Source organism: Monodelphis domestica, chromosome 2 (genome assembly GCF_027887165.1).
Source record: "Monodelphis domestica isolate mMonDom1 chromosome 2, mMonDom1.pri, whole genome shotgun sequence".
Classification (NCBI taxonomy): domain Eukaryota; kingdom Metazoa; phylum Chordata; class Mammalia; order Didelphimorphia; family Didelphidae; genus Monodelphis; species Monodelphis domestica.
In genome coordinates, this window is record NC_077228.1 from 529418609 (window position 1) to 529446105 (window position 27497).

A 27497-nucleotide genomic window follows, 5' to 3' on the forward strand; every position below is an offset into this window, starting at 1 on the left:
AGCAATGACTTATTGCCTTTATTCTGCTGACACCCCAAATGGCCCCCCCAGCTGGGCCCAAGCTCTCCCATGCTCACACGCACCAGGCAGGAGGGCTAGCACGCATAGCAGACATCCAGACATCCATTCTCTGGCTCTGTGAGTGTCTAAGGGGCAGGGGGGCTGCTCCTCGGCTGGCCCCCTACCCGATTTGGAAGCCAGCCTCAGCACCAATCAGGCTGAAGGAGGGGGGCTGGGAGGTATCAGGAAGGAGCCGGGTCCTCCCCCTCCCCAAAGAGTCCCTGTGCAAACTCGCGGTGATGACGGCTGGCTCTGGAGCAGGGGTGGGGTGTCACGTCCGTCCCCTCACTCCCTGAAGCTTTCCCCCTCCAGTTTCTGAGGGAGGAGATGCTTTTTGCTTTCTGGTTTTTTGCCTCCCTGGGGGGCCCTGATCCAGGCTGGAGCACCCCCAGGCTCACCACGGCAGTCACTCCAGCGTGGGGAACACCCAAGTCTGAGGCTGTGGGGTCACCCCCCTGTCTGGGAGCAGGGAGGCCTGGGCCCCGTGGGGGATGGGGGGTGGCACAACCCCCATCCCCTAATCCATCTTCAATATGAAGAGGTGGCGTCCGTCCTAAGCGTCCTGGCCCTGCTGTTGCCCACGGAGGGAACACGGGCCACCGCGGGGCCTTCCACTGGTCCCCGACATTGTGAACTTTGGGCCGCAGCCCTTGGCCGAGCGCCCAAACGTCCGACTGTCTGGCCATTCAGAGTTCCTGGGCCACCCCGGGGGCATCCGGGGCAGGGTGAGGGGGTCAGACCTGCACAGGCAACGTCTGATTCATTTGCAATCGCATATCCTGGATGCTACTGAGGATCTTTTTCTGGTGTCCAGCCAAAGTCACTCCAATCCGGAGCAGGTCCCTGTGGGGGCAAAGCAAGCTTGGTCGGGCTCCCCAGGGCATCTCTGGGGCCCCCCCTTCTCTCCCTCTGCCCTCCGGGCCCGGGGCTCCCCTGCTTCAGAGCCGAGGAGATTCCACACCCCTTTGTCTGTCCCCTTCCTCATTTCTCTGCATCCCAGAATCTCTAATTGGGTTCAAGGCTTGAGCCACACACCGCCTCCTACAGGAGGCCTTCCCTGGTTCCCTCGGTCATTAGCACCAGCACCTTGACGGTCATCAAGTCTGACCCCAAGGAACTCTGCCAAGATCACTTGAAAAGTAAGGGGGGAGATCAGGATTTGAACTCAGATCCTCTAACACCAAACCAGAGCCTTTCCCTCTGCTAGCTGACACGGACACTCACTCTGCCGTCATCTGGGCAACGAGGTCAAAGGAGGCAAAACCAGCACTGCCGAAGCTTTCCTTGTACCGCCCCATCTTGATGGCGTCCAGCCAGTCCCCAACCGTGGTGAAGGTGGTGTAGTCAGGGACAGTCCGGTCCAGCAGGGGCTGCGACACCCTGCGGGGAGAGGAGAGGGCTGTGAAGCCCGGAGGGCGGGGGAGGGGGGAAGGGCGGGGCGGCGCGGCTCGTACCCGGACTGGACGCTGGCCATGACCTTCAGGCTGGCGGCGTTCCGGATGAGCTTGTCCAGGGTGTTGACGATCTGCGCAAACTTGGGCCGCAGGTTCCGGTCCCGCACCCAGCAGTCCAGCATGAGCTGGTGCAGGGCCGTGGGGCAGTCCATGGGGGGCGGCAGGCGGTAGTCCTGTTCCACAGCATTGATCACCTGGGAGCCAGGGCGGGAAGAGGCCCCGAAGGCGTGAGCCCAGCCCCGGAGGACGCTCCGGAGGGAGCTCGCCAGCCCCGGGGCCCTGAGGAGGGAGGGGGATCCCGGGACGCTGGGCAGGGGGGGGGGGGGGGGGGGGCCGAGGAGGGAGCGGGATCCCGGGACGCTGGGCAGGGGGGGGGGGGAGGGAGGGAGCGGGATCTGGGGACGCTGGGCACGGGGATGGGGGGGGGGGCCGAGGAGGGAGCGGGATCCCGGGACGCTGGGCACAGGGGGGGGCCCTGAGGAGGGAGCGGGATCCGGGGACGCTGGGCATGGGGGGGCCCTGAGGAGGGAGCGGGATCTGGGGACGCTGGGCACGGGGGGGGGGGGGGGGCCGAGGAGGGAGCGGGATCCCGGGACGCTGGGCGGGGGGGGGGGGGGGGCCGAGGAGGGAGCGGGATCCCGGGACGCTGGGCAGGGGGGGGGGGGAGGGAGGGAGCGGGATCTGGGGACGCTGGGCACGGGGATGGGGGGGGGGCCGAGGAGGGAGCGGGATCCCGGGACGCTGGGCACAGGGGGGGGGCCCTGAGGAGGGAGCGGGATCCGGGGACGCTGGGCATGGGGGGGCCCTGAGGAGGGAGCGGGATCTGGGGACGCTGGGCACGGGGGGGGGGGGGGGGCCGAGGAGGGAGCGGGATCCGGGGACGCTGGGCAGGGGGGGGGTAAGGGGGGCCCAGAGGGGAGGGCCGGAGGGGAGGGGGAGGGCTCGCCAGGAGTCTGGTCTAGGCCGCGGGGGGTGCCGCCCCCGCCCCACTCACGTCCTGGTTGCTCATGTCCCAGTAGGGCCGCTCTCCGTAGCTCATCACTTCCCACATGACGATGCCGTAACTCCAGACGTCGCTGGCTGACGTGAACTTGCGATAAGCGATGGCCTCGGGGGCCGTCCATCGGATGGGGATCTTCCCGCCCTGGGAGGGGGACACACAGCCTTGACCCCGGGCCTCGGGGCAGCCCCGGGCGCCCCCCCCCCCCCCCCCCCCGGCCCTGGGCCCTACCAAGGAGCTGGTGTAGGTGGGGTCGGCGGGGTCGTCCTCCAGGAACCGCGACAGGCCAAAGTCGGACACTTTGCAGACCAGGTTGCTGTTGACCAGGATGTTGCGGGCGGCCAAGTCCCGGTGCACGTAGTTCATCTCCGACAGGTACTTCATGCCCGCCGCGATGCCCCGCAGCATGCCCACCAGCTGGATCACCGTGAACTGCCCGTCGTTCAGCTGGGGAGAAGCGGCAGGCTGGGCCACGGCCCCCCCCAGAGGAACAGGAGCCTCCGCGCGGCCTCCCGCCGCCCTGCCCCGCCTCCGCTACCTGACCGCCCCCTCCCATGTTCGTGGGCCGGGGGGGGGGGGGGGGGGGGGGGGGCTGCCCAGGGACGAGGGGCGCGGCCGGGACTCACCCGCAGGAAGGAGTCGAGGGCGCAGTTCTCCATGAACTCGGTGAGGATCATGACGGGCCGGCTCTTGGTGACGACGCCCTCCAGGCGGATGATGTTGGGGTGGTCGAACTGGCCCATGATGGACGCTTCGCTCAGGAAATCTCGCCGCTGCCTCTCCGTGTAGCCGGCCTTCAGCGTCTTGATGGCCACGAAGAGCTCCCGGCGGCCCGGCTGCTTCAGCCGGCCCCGACACACCTCTCCGAACTCCCCTGCGGGTCACGGGCCACGAATCGCACTCTGCCCCTCGCGGCACCCCCTCCCTCACCGGCAGGGGCGGCAAGCAGAGCCCCACATATGGTGCTTCAAAGCAAGGGGGGGCGGCTTAAGTGCTCGCTCATGGAGCCCCCCCGGAGGCTGTGGATTCTGGCGCCCCCCTCTCAGGGACCCTCCTCACTCCCTTCCCCAGAGTAGGCCTTCATTGAAAAACAAGCCCTGCCTTCTCCTCCGTGTTAGAACCAATACCGCGGCGTGGTTCCAATGCAGGAAAGTGGTGAGGGCTTGCAATGGGGGCTAAGGGACTTGCCCACAGCTAGCAAGTGTCTGAGGCCAGACTTGAACCCAGGACCTCCCGTCTCTAGGCCTGAGCTACCTAGTTGTCCCTGAGCGTAGGGACCCTTCATCTGGGGACCACGAACTTCCTCTAGAAACAAATATTCCGATGATCGTAGCTCAATAGAATCGTTCCCTTTGTGACCCAACAGATTTTGTTTTATGCATTTGGAGAAGGAATCCGTTCATGCCAAAGCGATCCATGATACAAAGGGGTCGAGAACCCCTGCCCTGGGCAGAGGGAAGACACAGCCCCCATCCCGAACCACCCCACCTTCCCTGCGGCTCACCTGCTCCGATGACCTCTTCAATCTTGACGCAAGAGACGTCGATCTCTTTGGCAAACTCCCTCACTGCCTCGTTGGGGTCTTCATAAGTGAAGGGGTCAATGTAAACCTTCATGCCAGGGGCAACTGGGGGCAGAAGAGAGGGATCAGGGAGGGACAGGGATCCTGGAGGGGGGAGGGAAGAGGTTGGTCATCTTTAAGGGAATGGACTTGGTAGAGAACTACAGAGACATCTGGGGGGTTTTCTTTTCTCTCTTTCTTTTCTCTCCTTCCTTCCTTCCTTCCTTCCTTCCTTCCTTCCTTCCTTCCTTCCTTCCTTCCTTCCTTCCTTCCTTCCTTCCTTCTTTCCTTCCTTCCTTCCTTTCTCCCTTCCTTCCTTCCTCCCTTCCTTCCTTCCTTCCTCCCTTCCTTCCTTCCTTCTTTCCTCCCTCCCTCCCTCCTTCCTTCCTTCTTTCCCTTCCTTCCTTCCTTCCTCCTCTCCCTCCCTCCCTCCCTCCCTCCCTTCCTTCCTTCCTCCCTTCCTCTTCTCCCTTCCTTCCTTCCTTCCTTCCTTCCTTCCTTCCTTCCTTCCTTCCTTCCTTCCTTCCTTCCTTCCTTCCTTCCTTCCTTTCCTTCCTCTTCTCCCTCCCTCCCTTCTTTCCTTCCTCTCTCCCTCCCTCCCTCCCTTCCTTCCTTCCTTCCTTCCTTCCTTCCTTCCTTCCTTCCTTCCTTCCTTCCTTCCTTCCTTCCTTCCTTCCTTCCTTCCTTCCTTCCTTCCTTCCTTCCTTCCTTCCTTCCTTCCTTTCCTTCCTCTTCTCCCTCCCTCCCTTCTTTCCTTCCTCTCTCCCTCCCTCCCTCCCTTCCTCCTCTCTCTTCCTCACTTACTTTATGCCTTAGCATCAGTTATAAAACAGAAGAATGACAAGAGCTAGGTAACTGAGGTTAAATGACTTGCTCCCGGTCACATAGCTAGGAAATATCAGAGGCTAGACTTGTTGGGTGGCTAAGGAGGCTGGACTCATGATTTTCCCAGGAGCTCAAAGGGGTAACCTGAGGGAAATCGGAGGCCAACCAGAAATAACTTTCCCTTATCCTTTGTCCCCATGGAAGGCCACATCCAAGGAAAGACCCTCTCCGTTCAGCCTGCAGCTAACGAGCAACCAGGCCAGTCAGAAACAGACAGCCTCTGTGGCCGGCAGACTCCAGCCCCTTGTTGCCCAGCCTCCTAGTCATCACCAAGATCTCCCGACTCTTCTTTGGGCATCGCTCTCAGCTCTGCCTCCTGTCTCTCCATTCATCCCTATGGCCACCAGCTCAGGCCAGGCCCTCGATTATTAGCTGGGCTGCCCACCTGCCCTCCTTCAGTCACTCCCTACTTCCAGACCATCCACGGCCACAGGAATCTCCCTCAAGCCCCACTTTCAGCAAGTCGCCCCCGTTGTCTACCAGACCCAGCCGGGTACGCTGGGCAGCCAGCTTAATTCTGCCTGGACTCTTCTCCCTGGTTTGCAGAGCCCTGCCCCCTCCCCGCCCCATCCAGCATGCCCACCAAGCTCATCCAGCATGCCCACCAAGCTCTTTCCCACTCATCCGCGGTTTAGCCCAGCTGGCCCAGCCTCCTGCTTCAGCCAGGTCCCCACGTCCTCCCGGCTGCCCCCCCCCCCAGTCACTCCTCCCCAGGGTGCCACCTGGCCAGAACAGCCTCTTCCTTTACGTCCAGCTCAGCCCCTCATTCTGGCAGGCTCCAGACTAACCCAAGTCCATGTAGTTCATCCCAACCTCTATGTCCCTTCTCCGGGCTGTGCCGTCCCCCCATCTGCAGTGCACGCCCTCCTTTCCTTCACCTCTCAGAAGTCCTGGGCAGGGCAGCAGAAGGGTGACCTCCCACAGGAGGACTTGGCTGACTATGCCTCCATCCCCCAGCTACCAGTGCTGGTGCATGGGACAGTGATAAGAGCACCAGATCAGGGTTCAAATCTCTGCTTTTTTAAAAACCCTCATGTTCTGTCTTAGAGTCAATACTAAGTATCGGTTTCAAGGCAGAAGATCAATAAAGCTTAGGCAGTGAGGGTCAAAAACACATAGCTAGGAATCTCTGAGGCCACATTTGAACCCAGGATCTCTCATCTCCAGGCCAGGCTCTATATCCACTGAACCATGTAGCTGTCTCAAACCTCTGCTCTTTTACTTCCTACCTGGGTGACCCTTCCCCTCAGCCTCAGTTTCCTCATTTGTAAAACAAGTTCATGGAGCGGTACTGCACTCCTCTGACTACTGACAAAAGTCGGATTAGATGGCCCTTCCAGCACTATGACCCCATAAGTAGCCCCCCACATATATTTCTGTGTTCTCTCTCCTGCATCTCACTGACTTAGTTTCATGAACAGTCCCCCTTTCCCAGCCTCCTTTGCGCATGGAAACGTGTCCGTTCACCACAGAGGTTCTAGTTCACGAGTTTGGGGGAGGGTGTCAGCCTCCTGAGGCTTGGCCTTTGTATCCCCTGCACCCAGCCTAGGGCCCGGCTCAGAGGAAGCACTTCAGAGCCGTTTGCTGCCCAGTGAATGACCTGGCACCAGTGCTCCTGCTCTCGTCTCCTCTGGCTAGGCTAGGCTAAATAGTCCTGGAGGGCCCGGCCCCTAGCTTGGGCCTCTTAGCACAGGGCTAGGCATCCAGGAGCAAAGCAGGGTGAGAACAGGCTACACTCTCTGAGGGGCGGGTGCCCCAAATCCAAGAGGAAAGCAAAGGCGGGATGGGAAGCCCGTGGTGGGAGAGGCGAGTGAGGAGGCGTCAGAGCTCCCGGGCTCCCTGGGCAGGAGAGAGCGGCCCAATGCTTGGCACTTACTGTACTGCTGCAGCTTCTCGGTATACTCAGAGTCAGAGCCATGGCGCTGCTTCCTGGAGGAGGGATGGAGGGAAAGCATAGGGGACAGGTGGAGAGGTCAGTCACAGACACATCAACACACGCACATGCACCCCTCCATGCCTGGCTTGGGGCTCTGGGCTCTGAGAGGGTAGAAGTGGGCAAACCCCACCTACCCAGCAGAAAATAAAGTGGAAAGTGTGAAATTGGAGGCCCTGAGTTCAAATCCTGGCTGACCCTTTATTCCTGTGTGACCTTGGTCAAGTCACCCACCACCCTTGGGGGCTACATTTCCCTCCTCAGTATAATGAAGGAATTGGATTAGACGTTTTAAAGGTCTTTTCCAATCTAGATCTATGATCCTTTGTCATTTTCCTTCCCTGAGCCTCAGTTTCCTCCTCTGTAAATGAGGGCATTGGCCTCTCCATCAATCTCCAGGCTCCTATGTGTCTAAGCTAGACATCCCAGGGTCTGCTGAGCCAGAGAAGCTGTGGGGAGCTCTGGGAAGGAGAGGGTGGTCTCAGGGGGTCTGGGGAGGTCAGCGGAGGGGGCCCTCCAGGCCAGGGGAGCCTCCTTTGATCTGGGGTCCCCGGGACGGACCTGAGGCAGACGATGGCAATGACAACCACCACCACGAGGAAGACCAGCCCAGCGGTGGCCGAGCCCACGATGAGGGGCAGCTGCTCCTGGAGCTGTTGGGTGCCTGGACCTAAAGACGGGAGAAGGGGCTTGAGGGAGCTGCTGAGCAACGACGGCGGCCGTCGGGACCGACAGGTTAGCCTTGCAGAGGAAGGTAGGAGGGAAGCCTGCGATGACGACGCAGAGAGAAGTCCATAAGCGGGGCCAGGAGGACCGCGACGGCGGTGAGAAGGGAGCCAAATGCTGGCCCAGATGGCCGGCGGAGCCTCTTCTGTGGCAGGGAGGCGGGGGGACTCCTGGGGCAGCATGTCGTATACACCGTCGTGCCTCGTTTCCTTTCTAACCAGGGGGAGTCCGTGTGGCGGGATGGAGGGGAGAGGTCACTCCGGGAGTGACCGGGACGCCGAAGGATTCGAGGAGGCGTTAAGGGGGGGAGCAGGCAGGCCGGGGCTGCCGGGGGCTACTCACCTCTCTCCCCTGTGGTCTCGAACTCAGCAGGCTGGCTATACTGCCCATAGCCAGCCACGGTGCGTGCTCGGACTTGAACCACGTAACAGGCGTCTGGCCGCAGCCCGTCCAGCTGCACCGAGTTCCTCTGGCTGGTCACCGTGGACGCAATGCCCTCGCTCTGCAGGGGTCAGAGAGGTCCCTGGGGGCTCGGAGGACGGCCCTCCACCTCCCTCCCCACAAATGTGCCCACGTGCAAATACCCGCACTCTCGTGTGCAAACATGCAGACACGCCTGAAAGTGCAAACATGTGTGTGCACACTTGTGTGTATACACACTAGAAAAACACTCCTGCCCACGGGTGCCAATGCTTCCATGTACACACACTGGAAAATACTCAGGCACTCTTGTGTGCAAATACCCACAGGCTCATTCCAAACATGTATAGACACGTATGAACAGCGCAAATACATATGTGTATGCTGGCATGCACACACGGAAACACTTGTGCATATTCATGGGCAAAATGTACATGGTACAAATATTCCTTGGGGGCAAGCATGCATAGACACACATGAAAAGTACAAACGTGTGTGTGCATGCGTACAAGTACACACTGGAAAAATACTTATGTGCCAATACCCTCACTCATGCACACATGTGTAGAACTACATGAAAGTGCAAACATATGTACACACACTGGGAAACCACTTGTGTGCAAAATGTACACAGTGTGAATACTCACGCTTATGTGTAGACATACACAGACACATGAAAAGTATGAAGATGCATGTGCATGCTTCCGTGTCCACACTCATGTGTGAATGCACACACGTGTGCAAACATGCACATCCACACCGCACAGGCATGTGCATGCACCCCCATTGGCAAACGCAGGCTGTACCAACCTTTTCAAAGTACTTCATTTCATAGTCCAAGATGATGCCATTGGGCCGCTCCGGGGGAGCCCAGGACAGGGTCAAACTGCTCCCTGAGCTGCTGTGTAGACGCATGGTGGGAACCTCCGATGGCGCTGAGGACAGAGAGGGGAGACGTCATGCCCCAGCCCCTGGTCCTCCCTTCCCCCATCCCACCCAGAGACAACAGGGCTGCCGCTGGGGGTCTGGGATCTGGGTTCAAATCCTGCCTGGGTTCAGTGCACGTCATGTCTCCCCTTGGTAAACGAGGGAGTTGGAGGAGGCCCCCCTGCACCCCCCACCCTAGGGCTCAAGGGGCCGCCGCTCAGTTGGCGTGAAGCCCTTTGGGGGCAGCTCCGGGAAGGTCCAGGGAAGCCGCAGCCCTCGGAGTCGGGAACAAGAAGAGCCCCTGAAAGCCCCGGAAGGAGGGCACGGCCTGTTCTGCGTTCTGTTTTCGAGCCTTGTTTGGGTGGGGTCTGAGCAGCTTTTGAACCCAGGCCCCGGGAGACCCGTGCGGGGACTTGGGCCGCCGTTTGCCGGGCCCCCTCCTCACCCGCCTGGTTGGTGGTGATGTTCACGGCGGCGTAGCGCGGCGGGAGGGGGCTCTTGCCGGACACCCCGTTGACCGCCTGCACCTCGAAGCTGTAGCGCGTGTGGGCCAGCAGGCGGCTCACGTGGACGCGGCGCTCCGTCAGGCCGAGCTGGCGCGGCACGAACTCCACGTTGTCGTCGCAGCGGGAGCAGCTGGCCGCGCCGGCGCCGGCGCCGCCCTGGCACTTCTTGCAGATGACGTTGTAGAGCAGGTCGTCGCGGCCGCCCAGGTCCCGCGGCTCGCTCCACTCCAGCACCAGCGACGTCTCGTTCACGTTGGAGATCACGCTGTGGGGGGGGGACGGCACGGCTGCCGGAGGGGGGAGGGGGAGTCAGGCCGGGCGGGGGGGGGGAGCCGCCCGGCGCCCCCGCCTCCCCCCACGAGGCCCCGCCCACTCACTGGTGCAGGCGCTGTCCGCGGTGTCCGAGTCGGCGCGGTAGAAGTTGTTGTGGCAGACGCAGATGGTGGCGGCGGCCGAGGCCGTGCGGCTGTTGGGGGGGCACGGCAGGCAGGGCCCCTCTCCCTGCTTCGCCTTGAAGCTCCCGGGGGGGCAGGCTGCCGGGAGCGGGGAACAGGAGGCCGGGTCACTCAGCGCCCTCCCAGCCCCGGCAGTGCCAAGATTGCCCAATCCCAGCCCGCTAACAAAGGGCCCTTCTGGCCTCATGGAAACCCCGCGTCAGCGGATTCCCCCCAACCCCCAGCCCGGGCCTCAGGGACGACGTCAGCCTGCCACCTGGCCGGCTTGGGCTTGTTGGGCTGGGAACGGGGAGGAGGAGGGGGAAGAGACCACGGAGGGGAGGGGGCGGCAGCGGAGACCCCCTCAACCTCCTTTGGCTGAGCCGAGGCCCAGCACCTCGAAGGAGCCCCCATCCCTCCCACAATCCCCCGGGAGGGACCGCCGCCCCCAGAAACCGGCAGGCCGGGGGACCCCCAGCCCTCTTTCTGGGCAGACAGTGGCCCTATTATTCCCGACGGCCCCTGGGGCAGCGGGGTAGGGAATGGAGAGGTCGGGGCCCAACCGCTGTCGAGGAGAGGTGGGCGGAAGAGGCAGGTTCCGGCCAAGCCCTTCGGGCATCTCCCCAAGAGTCTCTGGAGCGGCCCCAAAGAGGCGGTGGGCACAGTGCCCGCAGAGAGGGCATCACTGAGGCTCCCAAGGGCTGGGGGCACAGCCCCTGGCGGCTCTGCAGTCCCAGCTGAGCACACAGCAGGGTCTTGAATCATTTCTAGAAACCTTTACCAGATTCCATCTTAAAATCAATCCTGGGGATCAGTTCCAAGGCAGAAGAGGGGTGAGGGCTAGGCAGCTAGGAAGTGTCTGAGGCCAGATTTGAACCCAGGACCTCTGTCTCTGGATCTGGGTCTCCATCTACTAAGCGGACCCAGGAGGTCCTTTCATGACCATTTCTTTGTGGACTCTGAATTTCAGTTGGCTGCTGGTGATGTCCAAAAGTGCCATGACTTGCCCAAGGTCATAAAGAAGCCAAGTTCTGACTCCAGTTTTGTACCTAACTGAACAGAAATCCTATGGGAATTCTGCCCGCGTGCTGCCTTGCCTCCCCCTGCCTGATAGCAATGACAATCTTCTTCAACAGAGCCCCACCGATCTGGGATTCCATCTCTTTAGGGAGTTCCCAGGGAGGACTTAGCACCTGGTTGGGCAACTTCCAGCCATCAGCTGTGGCCCAGGGAACCGAGAGGCTGAGTACTTTAGCCAAGGTGACCAAGGAGGCAGAATTCAAACCCGTGGCCTGTCGAGGGCAGCCCGACGAGCTCTAGCTGCCGCTCCGGATCTGGCTTTAAGGTGTCCCAGGATGGACCACATATTATCTCATTTGATCTTCCCAACTGGGTTGGGCGGAGGCACTATTATTATCCCCATTTTGCAGATTAGGAGATGGAGGCTGTGAAGTTAAGTGATTTTGTCTCCAGTCCCAGAGCTGGGGCGGCAGGGAGCCCGCCTCTGTGTTTGCTCCCCCAGTTTCCCCATCCATAAAAGGAGGGGACTGGATGAAAGAGCCTCTGAGGTCCTGCCCAGCTCTTGGATGCAGCTTACCCTCCCACAGCCTCGGTTTTCTCATCTGTGAAATGACAGGGTGTGACACGGCTTCTGATTCAAGATCTCCGAGCCTAGCATTCTTGGTCCCTCAAGCACTTCATGCCTCAGTTTCCCTTGCTGTAAAGTGAGGGGACTGGACTAGAGGGTCTTTGTCGCCTCTTTTAGCCCTCACGGCTAATCTGTGCCTCCACATCTCATTTGCCAGCCTCTGAGTCTCCCCTGGCAGGGTGAGATCTGCCTGTGCCAGAGAGCTGTCCAGGGCTGGCTGGGGTCGGGGTCAGAAGCAGGGACTGCCACGGCCGCCCTCTCACCAGAGCCACATCCTCGCTCCTCTCCCCACTCCCCTTTCTGGTAAGAGGTGGCTAAGGGAACCCCCAAGCACTTCCTGCCTGGGACCTGTGGAGCGTCTGTGTCCTTCCCTGGCTGTCTGCCGGGTAAGGGCTCTGGCCGGGTCCCTCCCTCCGAGCCCAAGCCTGGGGAGCGCCCACAGCTAAGCGTAGACACATCGAGGGGCCAGGAGGCTCCCCTTCAGGACCGCCTCCCGTTGGGCAGCAATGAGGCAGGAGTCCTGGCTGCCAGGTAGCCTGAGGCAAGTCACCACCTCTCTGGGGCTCCGTTTTCTCATCTGGAAAATGGAGGTAATAATAGCTTCCCTCCCGATCCTACAGCCTTATTATCAGGATCAAAAGAAACCATGGAAGTAAAAGTGTCTTGGAAAGAACATGCCAGACAAGGGTGAGAGTTCTGCCACTGGCCGTCTCCCCTTGGTAGCTTGCCTGGCCATCAATGCAGCCACCATCATCGTCTTAGACAAGAGGGAAGGAAACAGATTGCTCTCATAGGCCAAGAGGTGGTGCAATGGGGGGCAGAATGCCAAATACACTGTTCGCTATCCTCTCGATCCTGGGTGACTTGGCTAAAATGTTTGGCTTTGAGTTTCTGTTTTAAAACCCTGACTTTCTATCTTAGAATGAATACTGTATATTGGTTCCAAGGCAGAAGTATGCTAAGGGTTAGACAATGGGGGTTAAGTGACTTGTCCAGGGGCACCCAGCTAGGGAGTGTCTGAGGCCAGACTTGAACCCAGAACCTCCCACCTCTGGTTCCTGTTCTCTATCCACTGAGCCACCCTGCTGCCTCCTTGTCTTTGTATTAAGGAAAGGATCCATTTGGAAAGGGAGGACTAGGTAGTTCCAGAAAGTCACGTGAAAGGAAAAGAAAAAGAATCAGTAGAATTTTTTTTTTGGAAATCATTTTTAGGGGTTGCCAGGTAGCACAGTGGATAGAATGCCAGGTCCAGAGTCAGGAAAATCTGAGTTCAAATCTGGCCTGAGACACTTTCTAGCCGGGTGACCCTGGGCAAGTCATTTAACCCCCATTGCCTAGCTCTCACCGCCCTTTTGCCTTGGAACCGATGCTTAGTGTTGGAAGTTCAGACAACATCATCATTTTTAAAAATTGTTTGGTCAGTGATAGAAGGGCTCAGTGGTCTTTTGCCTCAGCTTTACCAACTCTCTAGGCCTGGCAGAGGTGCTGGCCAGGGGATCCAGCGATCTTGGGGTGTCTATCTGGCAGGGCTCCCCTCTTCTCAACCCCCCACTAAACAAACCGCCCCTCAGCGGGCACAGGGCACCAAGTGGGAGGAGGGAGCCTGGGCAGGTAGCCATAAGACTGGGTGACTCCACTACGCTTCCCCCTTCCCCACCAAGGCCAGGCCCATGCCAGGTGTGCCCCCTTCACTCACCCTGACACTGAGTCTCCTTGGCAGCAGGTTCATAGCCAGCAGCACAGGTGCAAGCCCCCACGGGCACCATCCACTCGCCATCCCCGTTGCAGTAGAGTTTCAGGGGCACCGAGACCTCCACGGCATTGGGGATACAGGTGCCAGGGGCGATGACCAGGGAGGTGGGCTCTGCCCCGGTGAGGGTCTCCGGAAAGAGGGCGAAGCTGGCAATCGTCCGGGCGCACTTCTTGTAGAAGACTCGCACGGAGAGGAGGGACATGCAGGCCCCCTGGTCCTGGAAGGCCAGGTAGAAGCCAGCCTTGGACAGGGGCCCAAAGCTGCGCACCTTGGTGTTGACGCGCCCCGAATCCAGGCGGGAGAAGCTCTCGTCGGGGGCGATCGTGTCCACCTTGATGTAGGGATTCTCCATCCAGAAGGGGCTGGAGGCCGAGGCCACGTCGCTGTCCGCCTCGTAATAAAAGAGGTTGAAGGTCTCCTTGCAGGAGCCCGGGATGTTGGGGATGCTGTTACAGTCCCGAACCGTAAACTCGATTTCCACGTACACCCGCTGCACCTCTCGCCGGCGGATGAAGCCCGTCCGCAGCCAGTTGTTCTGGTTGGACTCGCGCACGTTGCACACTTGGTAGGTCCGGATGGGGTTCGTGGATGAATCGTGGCCACTGACCTCCTCCCACTGCAGAGCAGAGATGAGAGCTCAGAGCCGGGCAGGGAGGGAATCCCCTGACGTTAGAGACGGGCCCAAGCTCGGGCATCGCCCAGGCACTGACCCATGAGGAAAGTAGGGGCCGGAGAGGGCAGGGACTCGTCCTGCAGCCTCCACAGCAGGCCGAGCGGGGATCAGACCGCCCTAGTGCTGGAGGCAGGGCTGGGCAAAGGGAGGCCCATCGAGGCATGGGGCACAGGGAAGATGGCAGGGAGGGAGACGAGACACTTGGCAGCAGAGATGAATGCGATAAAGATGGCGAGTGGAAGGAAACTGATATCCCAGGGAAGGAGCCAGAGACAGCCAGTGAGCTGGGCTGGAGGATGGAGATGGCAGTGACGGACCCATTTGGGGCCTTTGCCCTCGGGATCAAAAACCAGCAGACAGACGGATGAAAGGGCAGGAGGGGAAGCAGGCATAGAAAGGAGGCAGCCGTGCTGTCGGGGCACTGGGGACATTCTGGCAGCCTGGCACCGTGCCATTCCCAGGAGGAACGGAAGCTGGGGGGGTGGGTGGGTCCCACTCTGTAGGGACTAGGGGAGCAGAGGGCAGCCTTACCCCAGTTTCTGGATGGGGTGTCCACGCCAGCTCAGATGTCACCCACTTTGTGTTCATGAGGGTCTCTGAAGGGTTGAGAGACAACAGGAAGAAGAGAAAGGTCAGATGCTCAGCAAGCCCAGGAGGCAGAGAAGAGAACCGGGAAGGAGCTGCCTGAAGCAGGTCAATGAAGGGAGAAGCATCCTCCCCAGATGGGGAGCTAGCCATGGGGCAGGGACACGAGTTCAGAGACCCCCACCCAGCCTGAGGAGCTCCCTCCCTACTCCCCCTCCCTAGGGCCCCCTTCTTCTGGGACCCAAACCCTGAGGAGGCCCCATGCACCAGCCAGGGTCCGGGAGGTCAGCTCCCTGGGGATGAGGCGTGGGTATCTGTGGCTGACCCCAGAGGCCTGGGTTAATGAGGCTGGAGCTCCAGGCCGGTTCACACACCTACAGGCCTTACTAATCCCCTCACAAAGAGCCCGCCTGGTCCTTTATCCCCGAACAAAAGGCTGTGTGTGCCCAGACCCCTGCTGTCCCACTTACTCCCCTGACTCCAAGGCGGACACAAAGAGCCAACCACACACACAGCCCAGCAGAGCAAAGGGGCTGCTGGGGGAGGGAGGGACCCTCAACCTCCAGAGCCTGCCCCTTCCCAGAAGCTGGCCATCCCTTGGCTCTGGGGCCCTGACTCAAGGCGAATGGGCACAACTTGGAAACAGGGACAGACCAGGAGACTGAGACCCTGGAGGCCAGGGATGGGGCTCAGGAGAGAGGAATATAAGGGGGTGGCACACCTCCACCCCAAGGAAAAACGGGCTCCTGGCCTTTCCGCAGCTTCGGAGGAGGAAAGGGGAGGCAGCTAGGAATCCAAGAGGGTTAGGAAGTGAGGTGCTCAGGCCGTCTTCTCACCCCTCACCATTCCTGGCACAGCAGCCCTGGCTCTTCTTGGATCTTCCCCAGCAGCGGGGAGCTCACTAGCTTACCAGAAAGCTAACCCAGGATCCCCTCCAAGTCCTAATTAGCCCAGGATTTCCCCCAGACACAGAGAGGGAGCCTCCCACAAACCTTTTCCCTCCTGTCTGTGCAGAGAGGCCTGCGGGCCTGGCACTAGAACTCTCAGGTACCTAGGTGAGAGTCTAGGGATAGAGCTTCTATTCTCAAACTCTTGTTTCCCATCTTAGAATCCGTACTAAGTTCTGGTTCCAAGGCAGAAAGCAGTAAGGGCTAAGGAATAGAGCTAAGTGACTTGTCCAGGGTCACCCACTTAGGAAGTGTCCGAGGTCACATTTGAACCCAGGACCTCCCCTCTCTGCCCTGTGTCTCCATCTGCTGAGCCCCTGGGGTATACAGCTTTACTAGGTCAGGGTGCAGCGGGGTGGGAAACAGTAACCCCAGAGGCTGGCAGGGATGGAGTGCCTTCTCCTGAGCACTAAAGGCTACTGGCCAAGATTCAAGGATCACTTCGCTGGCAACGCCTGGCAGACCCACTGAGCAGGAAACAGGTCGAGATGAAGCGGCACCAGGCAAAGGCAGACCGAGCTGGCAGGCCAGAGGACCGGCCCCAACGGCATTCTTTTGGGCCCTTACCTTCTCTCTTAGTCTGAATTCCAAAGCAGAAGAGCAGGGAGGGCTAGGCATTGGGGTTAAGTGACTTGACTAGGGTCACACGGCTAGATTTGAACCCACGTTCTCCTAGCTCCAGACCTGGCGCTCTATCCTCTGTCCTACCTAGCTGCCCTGGCCAGATGCCATTGTGCAGAAGGAAGACCTTGGCCTCTGGAGACAGCATATCCCTGCTGCTGGCTACCTGGGAGACCTTCCCCTCTTACTGGAGGTGTCCTTGAAAGGAAGACGGAGCATTCGAACTAAAGCCTGAAGGTCTGGGTTTCAGTGTGTTCCCTGAGACGCTCGCAGATCATGACATGATTATGACAGCTGACCTTTCTGTCCTTGTAGGCTTTCCAATTATTATCTCCTTTGAACCTCACAATACCCTGAGAGCTAGGGGCTCTCCATGGTCTCCAGTTTACAGATGAGGGAACTGAGGCAAACAGAGTCTAAGTGATTTGCCCAGGGTCCCACAGTGGATAAGTGCCAGAGTCTGGATTTGAACTCGGGTCCTCCTGACTTTAGGACTGGTGCTATGCACTGGGGCACCCTCTAGCTGCCTCTATCTAGGTGATCCTGAGCAATCACTTCTCTGATGACTTAAAGAAATGTTCGAGGCCATGAACAGACAGCCTTTCCAGCTCCTGACCAATCAGGTCCAGTCACCTTGATAGCGGAGGAGGAAACTGAGGCCAGAGGAAGGCAAGTGACTTGCCTAAGGTCACACGCGGGGAGTCGTCACAGAGCCAAGGCTCTCAGACTCAAATTTCTAGCACTTCCCATCTTCCAGAAACACACTCAAACTCATTTGGATGACTAGAAGAGAATTGGGGCCATAAAAACAGAGACCCAGAGATAATCCGAGACTAGAGTCACAGGACGAGAGGTTCAGAGGTGGGGTGCCGAAAGGGCCCTTAGAGGCCCTCGGGTTCAACCCTCTCCTTTTATGGGCGAGGCACAAAGCTACTGTCTGTCCTGGAGACTGGGAATCCAGGCTGGGTAAACAGCAATCCGCAGACACTGAGACAGTCTAACTGGACCCGAGAGCAAGATGGAGAGAGCAGCCGCCAGGAAGACAGAGACAGAGTGAGAGGCTGCCAAGTGGCCTCCCCTACAGCCAGCAGCCCAGAGAATTCCTGTCCCTGGGACGGATCTGAGCCAAGCTGCTCCCCTCCCTACCAGCAGCTCTCCCTCCTTCCCTCTCTCCAGGCAAGCAGGCAGCGCCGACTCCCACCCTCGCTGGCTCCCTCTCCCTTGCCTGACTCCATCCCTCTTCTCCCTCCCTCCCCTCCCTCCTGCTTGCTAGCTCCCTCGCTCACTTCCTCCTGCTCTGCCCGTGCCAAACCCATCTGGAACTGTTTAAACCCAAATATTCAGCTCCCTCCCCCCCTCTAGCCAGATTCCTCCACAGTTTCAAACAAGCCTAGAGATGGGAGGAGGGAGAACAGGAGGGAGGGCAGGGAAGTGAAAGGGAGGAGAGGAGAGGAGAGAAGAGAGGAGAGGAGAGGAAAGGAAGAGAGGCCAGGGCCTAGGAGGGAAACAGGGAGGCAGTCTTGCTCGCCACAGTATCTTTTCTGGAGAGCCTGGGAGGGGAAAGGCTCTTGGCCACTGCTCAGTTGCAGCACATTTTTCTCATTAATAGAGAGAGGACTTGGATTTTTTGTCATGTGTGCAGGAGGAAGGGCCCCGGTCACCCTGAGGGGCGGGCCTGGCTCTCCTATTCCTGCCCCCCTTCCTCCTGGAGGGAGGCAAGGAGAAGGGGGCCTCCTCATCCCTACCACAGGGATGGCTGGGTAGGACTCAGCCCCTTTGGTGGAGCCAACACAGCCCCATCCTCCCACCTCCTCCCTGGGGCCCAACGAGGGTATACACCTCTCTATCTGGGGGGACCAGCAGGGCAAAAGAGCCAGGAAAAGCCAACCAGCACCCAGGGAGTTTCCCCTTCCCCGGGTCTTAGGGAACCCCATCTCACAGATCTGTGCGCATGTAGGTATAGGGATAGGAGTAGGCACTGAGGCAGAAGTCCTGGGGGGATGCAGTCTCAGCAGCCTCTGATATCCCTGAGATGCCATCCGATACCAGATCCTGCTTTCAGAATAGTCTCCCACCCCAGCTCAGCAGGATGCCAATGATGGCCAATAGGCCCACGCACGCAGTAGGCTTAGGGCAGCCAAAGGCAGCATATACAGCCCAGCCCAGTGCACGTGGCTGGCCCAGGGACAGGGGCCACACTCAGCATGAGAGCCCACTTGCTCAGAAGAGAGGGAGCTCCCAAGTTCAGGTTTCCACAGAGACACAGAGCCGCCACGTGGCAACAGATGTGCGGCTCCCTGGTGTGTTCCAAGCACACAGATGCACTCAGGGTTTGCCCCCTGGCTTAGCTATCAGGCTGCTTACCGCTGGGGCAGAAAAGGGGCAAATCAACACACACACACACACACACACACACACACACACACCAATTATCATTTTTGTTAGTGTTTACTTATAAATTCACTATTGCTGAGTTTCATCTTTAAGTACATGGTTACAGCTTTGATGAGATATCAAGTCACTGCTATAGACATACATCAAGGACTAGTCTTTGTTAGTTACACTTTTTTCGTTAATTACCTACTCTATTACTGAGTTTCATCTTTAGATACACACTTACAGCCTTGGTTAGATACTTGCTTACTGCTATACAAACATGCCAATTACTGTTTTTGTTAGTTACACTTTTTTCGTTAATTACCTACTCTATTACTGAGTTTCCTCTTTAGATAACACACTTACAGCCTTGGTTAGATACTTGCTCACTGCTACACATACACATGCCAATTACTGTTTTTGTTAGTTACACTTTTTTTTGTTAATAACCAGCTCACTATTACTGAGTTTCATCTTTAGATACACTTACAGCCTTCGTAGATACCTACTCACACTCACTCACACACACACAAATTACTGTTTTTGTTTATTCCACTGTTTTTCATTAGTTACAAGCTCACTATTGCCGAGTCCCATCTTTAGATATATAGTTACAGTCTTGGTTAGAGACATGCTCACTGACACACACACAGAGAACCACACACTATGATTAGAGACAAATAGTTACAGTCTTTGAGACAAATGGAGTTACAGTTTAGGTTATACAGGAGAGGCATACGCACATGTGCACACACACATAGCCACTGAGCCTTGGTTGGAGACAGTCATACACACAGTTTGTCTTCTAAAGCCACGTTCGGGCACACACACATTCACATGCCCAAAGTTAGTTTTGGCAAGACACACTTATTGTTACCCATATACAGTCTCTGTTGGATGGACACTGTGTTACACGCTCAGAAAATCAGTCTCCATTAGACACATGCACACTGCCCAAAGATCCACAGCCAGTCTGTCTCAGGTACTTGCACATGTGTACACACACACACACACACACACACACACACACGGTCCAAGTTGCATAAAGACAGAGCTATATACAGTTCCAGCAAAGGGCCCACAGATGCCTTGAGCCAGACTCTCCGTCTTTCCTAAACACGCCACACTAACAAACACAGGCTCCGGTGCCCACAGACCTATTACATGCATAGTCATAGTCAGATGGTCATAAACACTCAGTCTTCTTGGAATTCACACATGCACATGCTGGTGCCCAAACTCCTCGGAGTGCCTACCTGCACAAATGGACAGAGGCACACACAAGTCCCAAGCACATCTCCTTGCCCCCCCCCGCCCCCCCCCAGTCACAGCTCTATTCTCTCACACACTACTGGAGGTTATGGGCCTCCCTTGACCTAACTCAAATGCTTGTTCTGTCTATCAGCTCTGGGCCAAAACCCCAGGGACTTGGAGGGCGAACCTGGAGGAAGGAACCTTGGTCTGGAAAGGGAGCTGCAGCTCTTTGGTGTCCCTTCCCCCACCCTGCCCGCCAGGCTGCCCGCCTGCTAGCCTGCCCACCAGCCTCAGGTCCCCCAGGTGTGGCACCTCCTCTAGATAAGACAAAACAGAAGCACAGACAGCATGGAGCCAGCTAGGCGGGAAAGCTGCCGGGGCAGCCCTGGATTGGAGGCAGGGAGGGAGGGAGGGAAGGACGGGCATAAAGGGCCAGGGAAGAAAGGGGTGGCAGGGAGTGGAGCCACCAACCAGCCTGTCTTGCCTCCTGTTGCTGATGTTCAGGGATTGTTGAGGAATCTGGTCATGGGGCTGGGGTGGGAGGAGTCACTAGGGATGGGGCTGAGCCCCAGGGTGGGGCAGAACCCTCCCCAGGTGCTGCTGACAGACCTCAATCTGACCGTGGCTGAGAAGTCGCAGCTCTAGGGCCAGCACCTGCCTCAAAGGACCCCAAAGAGAAGCAGTATTCCTTCTTTCCCTGGCTTTTACCTCTCAAGCTCAGCCTCTTTGCCCATTTCTGTGCCCAAACTCCAGAGGCTCGGCCTACACTGCCATTGGCCAGCGCCTACAGAGCTCAGACCATTAGGCTCTGTGTGGTCCCCAAGACCCACCAGGATCCAGTTAAGCCCAGAGTGCCAGAGCCCAGCCCTCCTCCATTTCAGCCTCGGGCCCCTGCTCCTAGCCCAAGTGTCAGGTCAGTGTGGTGAGCCTCGCCCTGAGAACAGGCGTGGCCCCCAAATCCACGGAGCCTGAAAAACGAGGGAAAGAAACTGAAGGCTAAACCTTGAACCTCAACCCGAAGACAGAGAGGGCTCTTGTGCTGAGCCTCCTCAGTCCAAGTGAGGCCAAAGTGCCAAGCAGAGGCAACATGGCTTCTGGGGGGAGGAAGAAGCAAAGCAGCAGGGCCCACTCTCTCACCCATCCACTCCTTTGTAGCCTGAGCTACCCCGATAGCCCTCTCCCCACCCCCACTCTGCATCCACCCATTACCTCACTCCCACAGACTTGGCTTGCCAGCCCTGTCCACGCACCCCAGCCCTGGGGTTCTTCACCTACTGGGTGAATGGAGAGGGCAGCCTAGCCACTCAAGCACTGGGTGCTTCCCCTTGCTCTTTAGTTATAAATCCTTGGGGTGGCGGCATCCCCCCATAGAATCTTGAGGAGGCTGGACCCCAGGGACTCGGGGTTCAGGAGGAATCCTGGTCCTCCCTCCCTGAACCCATCACTGTCTCCATCCTGAGGTATGGCCACTCCCAGCCTCTCTGGTTGGCTCCTCAGCCCAGGGTCTAGAAAGGCAGGGAAAAGGGGCTTGAGCATCCCAGCCCCGAGACCCAGGAAGGCATTATGCTTTTCATCCTTCCCCTCAGATCTCTGGGATGTATAATCAAATAAACATGAGAGGGAAAGGCAGCAAGGACGGAGCAAAGCAGGAGGCCGGGAGCCTAAAGCAGCAGGTCTCTCACCCCAGGGCAGCTCTCCCAGGGTGGGGGGCCTCCGATGCAGAAGCCCTCTCCCCGCCAGAGAGCAGAGCCCACCCAGGGCTGGGAGCGGGGAGGGAGACACAGGGACAGGGGGGAGTCTGGCCTCATCCTACGGAGGGGGAGGGTCACTGCCACCACACATTCACCCACCCGCTCAGGTGCCCAGCTGTGCCCAAGGCTGCCCCTCCCCCGGCCTCAGCCACTCGATCCTGACAAACCAGTTTGACTCAGCCCAGCAGGCCCAGGTACAATTTTCAAACTATTCAGGGCTGGTGATTCAGCCTCTTCAGGCTGTTTAATTAGCACACCGCCAGGGTGGTAAAGGCCTTTCCCAGGACAGTTGAGTGGCCGCCGCACCGGTGGTGGCGGGGATGGTGGTGGCGGCGGCCGACAACAACGGCAACAGCTAATGAGAAGAAAATGTGGCAGCAAACTGGTTCCCCCAAATGCCTGCTGCCGTCAATCATCAGCCCCACAGAAATGCCAGCTCATGACAAAACTGGACGGGAGGGGGAAAGTGCGCCAGCTCCCCAAACAGGTGAGTAAGTCACAGAAACCACCAGGGCCCATTGTCCCTTGGGTAGCAGCAGCAGCAGCAGCAGCAGAGACAGCAGTTGGCTTGGCGCGCGCGCCCGCGCACACGCACACACTCTCTCTCTCTCTCTCTCTCTCATCTCTCTTCTCTCTCACTTTCTTCTCTCTCTCCCTCCCTCTCTGTCTCTCTCTCTCTCTCTCTCTCTCCCTCCCTCTCTGTCTCTCTCTCTTTCTCTCTCCCTCTCTCTCTCTCTCTGCCTCTCTCTCCCTCTCTCTCTCTCTCTCTCCCTCTCTCTCTCTCTGTCTCCCTCTCTCTCTCTCTCCCTCCCTCTCTGTCTCTCTCTCTCTCTCTCTCTCTCCCTCCCTCTCTGTCTCTCTCTCTTTCTCTCTCTCTCCCTCTCTCTCTCTCTCTGCCTCTCTCTCCCTCTCTCTCTCTCTCTCTCCCTCCCTCTCTGTCTCTCTCTCTCTCTCTCCCTCTCTCTCTGTCTGTCTCTCTCTCTCCCTCTTTCTCTGTCTCTGTCTATCACTCCTTCTCTCTCTCCCTCCCTTTTTCTCTCTCTCCCTCCCTCTCTCTGTCTCTCTCTCACTCTCTCTTTCTATCTCTGTCTGTCTGTCTCTCTCCCTCCCTCTGTCTCTCTGTCTATCTGTGTGTGTGTCTCTCTCTCCCTGTCTCTCTCTGTCTCTGTCTCTGACTCTGTCTCTCTCCCCACCCCACCCCCTCTCTCAGTCACTATTGCTCCCTGAAACCAGCTCTCCTCCAGTTTCAGCCTCTGGGGCAACCCACCTCCTATGACTGGGACTTGGAGTTGCAGGGAGAGGGTGGCCCAATCCTCCCAGGCCCTGAACAAAGATGGGGGAGAGGGTGGGCTTCACTCCTCTTGCCCTAAGTGGTCCATGGTGACTCCTGAGGCAGGTGAGGAATTCTCTGCCTCACCTCAAATGTGGCCCATGATGGGGCCCATCATCCCAAGGCCCTGTTCTGACCCACTCAAGCAGGACTCAGCTTCCTTGCCAAAGGAATGGGGCGAGAAAATGCGGAGAGTAAATTGGATTCCGGTTCCTCTAGTCTCTCTGGCCCCAGTTAGCCGAAGGTCCTCAAAAAGCAGGAATTCATCAACAAGCATTCATTAAGCAACTACTATGTGCCAGCCACTGGACCCGGAGAAGAATGCTCCTTTAATTGGTGGGAGATGCACGGGGACCGTGGCCCCAGGGAGGGTCAAAGGAGGGCCACTGTCGGGGATCAAAGTCGATGGGCAGTGCTTGGCACAGAGGAATCGCTCAATAAATGCTTTTCATTCATTCCTTATTTAGTCTGGAGCCTTTTCTCAGTGGGTCTTGAGCTATGGGAAGCCAGGGTGGCACAGTTCAAAAAGGGTTGAGCCCTAAGTCTTGGCACTCCTTCACTTGCTCTCTGTGTGACCCTGGATATGTCACTCAACTCTGGGACTCAGTGTCCCCTCTAGAAAGTGAGGAGGTTGGATTCTAAGGTCTCTCTTAGCTATGATGGCTCAGCTGTGGGGACTGGGAGAGGATTCAGGGCCAGCCAGTGTCTATCTGGCAGGAAGTCGAATAATAGCCCAGATTTATATAGTGCATTAAGGATTGCCAAGCACCAGCCCATTATCCCTGAGGAGCCTCGTAACAAGCCTGGGAGGTAAGGAGTGCAAGTGTTATTATCCCTATTTAACAGGTGCAGAAACTGAGGCAAGGTGTGTTTGAGGGAACTCCCCAAGGGGAGATGAGATGGCTCCTGTTGGAACCTCTGGCTCTTGTTTTGGGGGCTGGAGCCAGAGAGGCCACATGCTCTAACTCCAAAAGTTTTCCCATGTCCTTAGAAGATGCTCAAACAATCTGACTGCCTGGCAGCAGTCTGGGGAATGATGGGAATCCATAGGAATCTCTCCCCCTTCTTAGCAAGGCACAGCTGGGGGACAGATCCTTGTTTCCATCTCTTCTCCAGCCTGGATGACTCAACCAGATCCCCCAAGGATGCCTCCTGAGCCCTTCCAATGCCAGCTCCGGCCCAGCCACCCCTAACCCCCCCCCACATCCTTTGTCTGCACAAGGCAGCCGAGCTGCACCCAGAAGGGGACAGGGCTGCTTCTTATAAGACATCTCCCCACTGATGCTGCCCAGGTGCAGGAGAGGAGAGCAGGGCTACGATCTTCTGGGACGTTCGTGCCTGGGGGCTGAACCCTGCTGGGCCTAGATGTCTCTGGGGGAGCAGAGGCCCAGCTTCCCCCCAAGAAGACTGCAGGCAGCAAGATACCAGAATGAGCTTGGCCCGGGGGATCTGGTGTATTGGGCCGGCACCCCTTCCACTAGCCAAAGAACCCCAGCCAGACGAAAAGACAGCAGGCTGCCGGTGCCTGGGTCCGGAGCAGAGGCAGCCCCCCCGGCTACAAAGCAGGGGTACCGTAGCGGCCAGAGACAGGAAGGGTTCAAATCCCACTTCAGTCCACTCCTCATGGAGAAACCCAGGCCAGTCACTCAGCCCCTCTGAGACTTAGCTTCCTCCTCAGGAAAATGGGGAGAACGTGAGTAACTGTTGGGAGAGCCAATGGCAGGACCAAAGCGTGGCAAGTGCCTTGCTATTATTATTATTAGCCCTCAGATCTCTGAAGGCCAGCCATCAGGGGTCCAGGGCCCACTCTGCAGCCCGAGGCTCCTGGCAGAGGAAGCAAGGCCATGGCCTTCCTGCCTCCTCTTCCCTCTCCTCACCCAGCAGCCAGAGACACAGTTCCTGTGTTCAGAACCACCTACCTGCCTCACTTAATCAGATCCCAGGGACCTAGAGAAAGAGGGCTTAAGAGTTCGATGCTCTTATTTCACAGAGGGGGAAACTGAGGCCCAGAGGATGGGAAATGACCTGCCCAAGTTCACGTGGATAGAAACAGGATTCAGATCGACGTCCTTTGACTCCCTGACTGAGCATGCTTCTCTGACAAGAGGTTTCTCTGAGCACCACGCCAACCACCCCCCACTCGGCTGGCACAAGCCAGGCACACGAGCAGGAGGTCTGCTCTGCAGACTGAACCGAGGGATGTGCTCTAGCTGCAAACCAGGAAGGGGTGCCCACCTACCACACACACACACAAAACGTCCCTTTGGGTGGGTCCAAATCCCCTCGCCCAAGTCTGCCACCCATGAGCTCACCCAGAGGAGCCTGGCACACACACACACACCTGGGAACTACTCACATTCACACCCTGAAGGCACCCAACAACAAAGACGGCTTCACTGGTTTCTCCAGCCTGTGATCCTATCACAGACCCACATCTTCGTGAGTGTGTGTATGTGGGCCCTGCCCCTGTGTGTGTCTGGGGCTGCCTGCTCTCCTCGTCCTTGTGGGAGAGTGCAGGGATCTTTGTGTTCAAGGGGGAGAGAAAACAATGGCAGGGCCGGAGTCACCACAGCCCCCGAAACCGACACAAGCACCCCCTCCTTCCCCCTCCCAACCCCGGGTCTGCCAGCGGACCTGCCCCAGCGAGGATACTTTCTGAGCAAGCACGATGGCTTTCTTTCAGCTGCTAAACTTTAAGGGGAAGCCGTGTGTGTGTGTGTGTGTGTGTGTGTGTGTGTGTGTGTGTGTGTGTGAGTGTGTGTGTGTGTGTGTGTGTGTGTCTGTGCGAGAGCACTTATTTCTACAGCTTTAATACCCCCCTTTGAAAAAGGCAGCCCCCCATATTTCCTGATCTATAGACATTTTAAATGTATGTGTGCTCCCACTTACCCAGGGGCCTGTGTAGTCTCTATTGTTTGTGTCTGGGTCCCAGTGTGTCCCTCCCAGCATGCATGTGTCACAGGGCATGTGTGTAAGCAGCTCTCAGCCCAGAGGGGACAGAACACTTGTGCCCCTGCTCCCCCGGGATTTGGGAGTAGGCCCACCCCCACCCCACCCCAACTGCAAGAGGAGGAGGAGGAGGAGGAGGAGGAGGTGTGAGCACAAGCCATTGTGTGGCTGGCCGGTTTTCCACACTTGGCACGGTAGGGAGGACCAGGATCAAACCAGAAACTTCGGGGGCCCAGTTAGGGGCGCTTTGGCCTCCAATAGACCCCGCCTGCCCGCAAGCCTGCCTGGATTTCCTAGTGAAATCCGCACGGGGTGAGCCCCCCGGGCTGGGTGGGGCGGCCCCCCTCCTGCGTTGTTGGCACTGGCTAATAGATAAACAATAACAGTGCCCCTGCCCCTGCCACCCCCGCAAGCCAGCAGCAGTCCCAGAGGCAGATGCCAGGCTCATCCCCTTCACCCGACAAAGCGGGATCCGTGAGGCCGGTCGGCACAGTCTCCGGGTGCCCGAGGGTATCCCCCCACACGCACACAGGCAAGGCGCACACACTGTGGTCCCCACTCACACTCACATTCGCGTCCCCCACTCGATCTCCCCAGTTGCTCATGCGGGGAGCCCAGCGGGTTTCTTGGGTGCCCCCCACCCATCACCCCAGGGGATCTCCAGGAACAGCTGGCAGTCAGCAGCTCTTTCCCAGCGCAGCCTGCCCCCAAGAGAGTGCAGCGCACTCTTGGGGGCCCCTGGACCGGGCGGACCCCGTGCCCCAATGAGAGGCTCCCAGGAGGATGCCCCCTCCCCGGGCCAGTTTGTTTCTAATGGATCCCCTCCCCCGCTCCCGCGTAGCGGATCCCTCCACCCTCCCCTCCCCAGCTGACAGTGGCTGGGCCCCCGCGCCACCCGAAGAGTCCCTCCCGCGTTCCTTGAGCTCAGCCCATCGATCTAGCAGACCCCCTCTCTCCTGGCCCCCCATCCTCCCGGCAGGCAGCTCTCCGAGGCCCAGGGCCCTCCTCTGGGCACGGGCCCCGGGCTGCGGGCAGCCTGCGCGGCAGCTCCTCTGGAGGAGCCCGGGCCGAACGCGGGATCCCGGCCGATACCCGCCCGCCTTCCCCCAGGCCGGCGCCCCGGGGGGCTCGCTCACCTTCCAGCGCCCGGCCACCGGCGGGCAGCAGCAGCAGCGGCAGTAACAGCAGCAGCAGCGGCGACGGCGGCGGCGGCGGCGGGAGCCGGAGGAGCGGCCCCCGCAGCCCCAGGAGCCCCGGCGCCGCCGGCGGCCGGCAGCCCGGGAGGGCTCGGGCCATGGCCAAGCGGGCAGGGGTCCGGGCCGGGGCCGCCCTCGGGGCGCGCCGCGCGGGGAGGCTCGGGGGCCGGCCCGAGCCCAGGCTGGAGGCGGTGCTGGTGGAACGCGGTCGGCGGGCTGCTGGGCAGGTTCTCAGAGGGACAGGGGCCGGCGCCCGGAGGGATGTAGCCGGACCCTCCGCGGACGGGCTCCCGGGGGGTTGGCGGTTCTCCTAAGCGCAAGGTAATCCAGGGGCCTGAAGGCCCGCCCGGGGTACAGCAGGGGATGGTCCGAGTCTGACGTTCGGGCTCCGGGATCCTGACTCCGGGGTCTGGGGTCCGAAGTGAGCGCAGCTCCCCAGCTCCTCCCGCACGCCCGCAAGCCCTCCTTCACTTCTGCTCGAGCCTGCACTGCCGCGGCCGCTCTGGGA

General features: G+C 58.9%; 1 protein-coding gene across 2 annotated transcripts; it reads right to left on the reverse strand.

Annotated features, from left to right (window-relative positions):
* Position 1: 1 nt before the first annotated feature.
* On the reverse strand, positions 2 to 27497 carry EPHB3 (EPH receptor B3). 2 transcript variants are annotated; one of them, XM_056819888.1, is made up of 16 exons: positions 26930 to 27497; positions 14512 to 14576; positions 13251 to 13923; positions 9850 to 10005; positions 9412 to 9759; positions 8850 to 8974; positions 7962 to 8121; positions 7455 to 7563; positions 6837 to 6889; positions 4019 to 4141; positions 3141 to 3388; positions 2746 to 2961; positions 2509 to 2658; positions 1515 to 1708; positions 1285 to 1440; positions 2 to 903 (listed from the first exon to the last, which is right to left on the reverse strand). In XM_056819888.1, the coding sequence occupies exons 1-16, from the start codon at positions 27087 to 27089 to the stop codon at positions 795 to 797; spliced, it is 3045 nt and encodes a 1014-aa protein (XP_056675866.1). In that variant the 5' UTR covers positions 27090 to 27497; the 3' UTR covers positions 2 to 794. The 2 variants fall into 2 exon arrangements, with proteins under 2 accessions (XP_056675866.1, XP_056675865.1); XM_056819887.1 differs by having other exon boundaries at positions 4019 to 4180.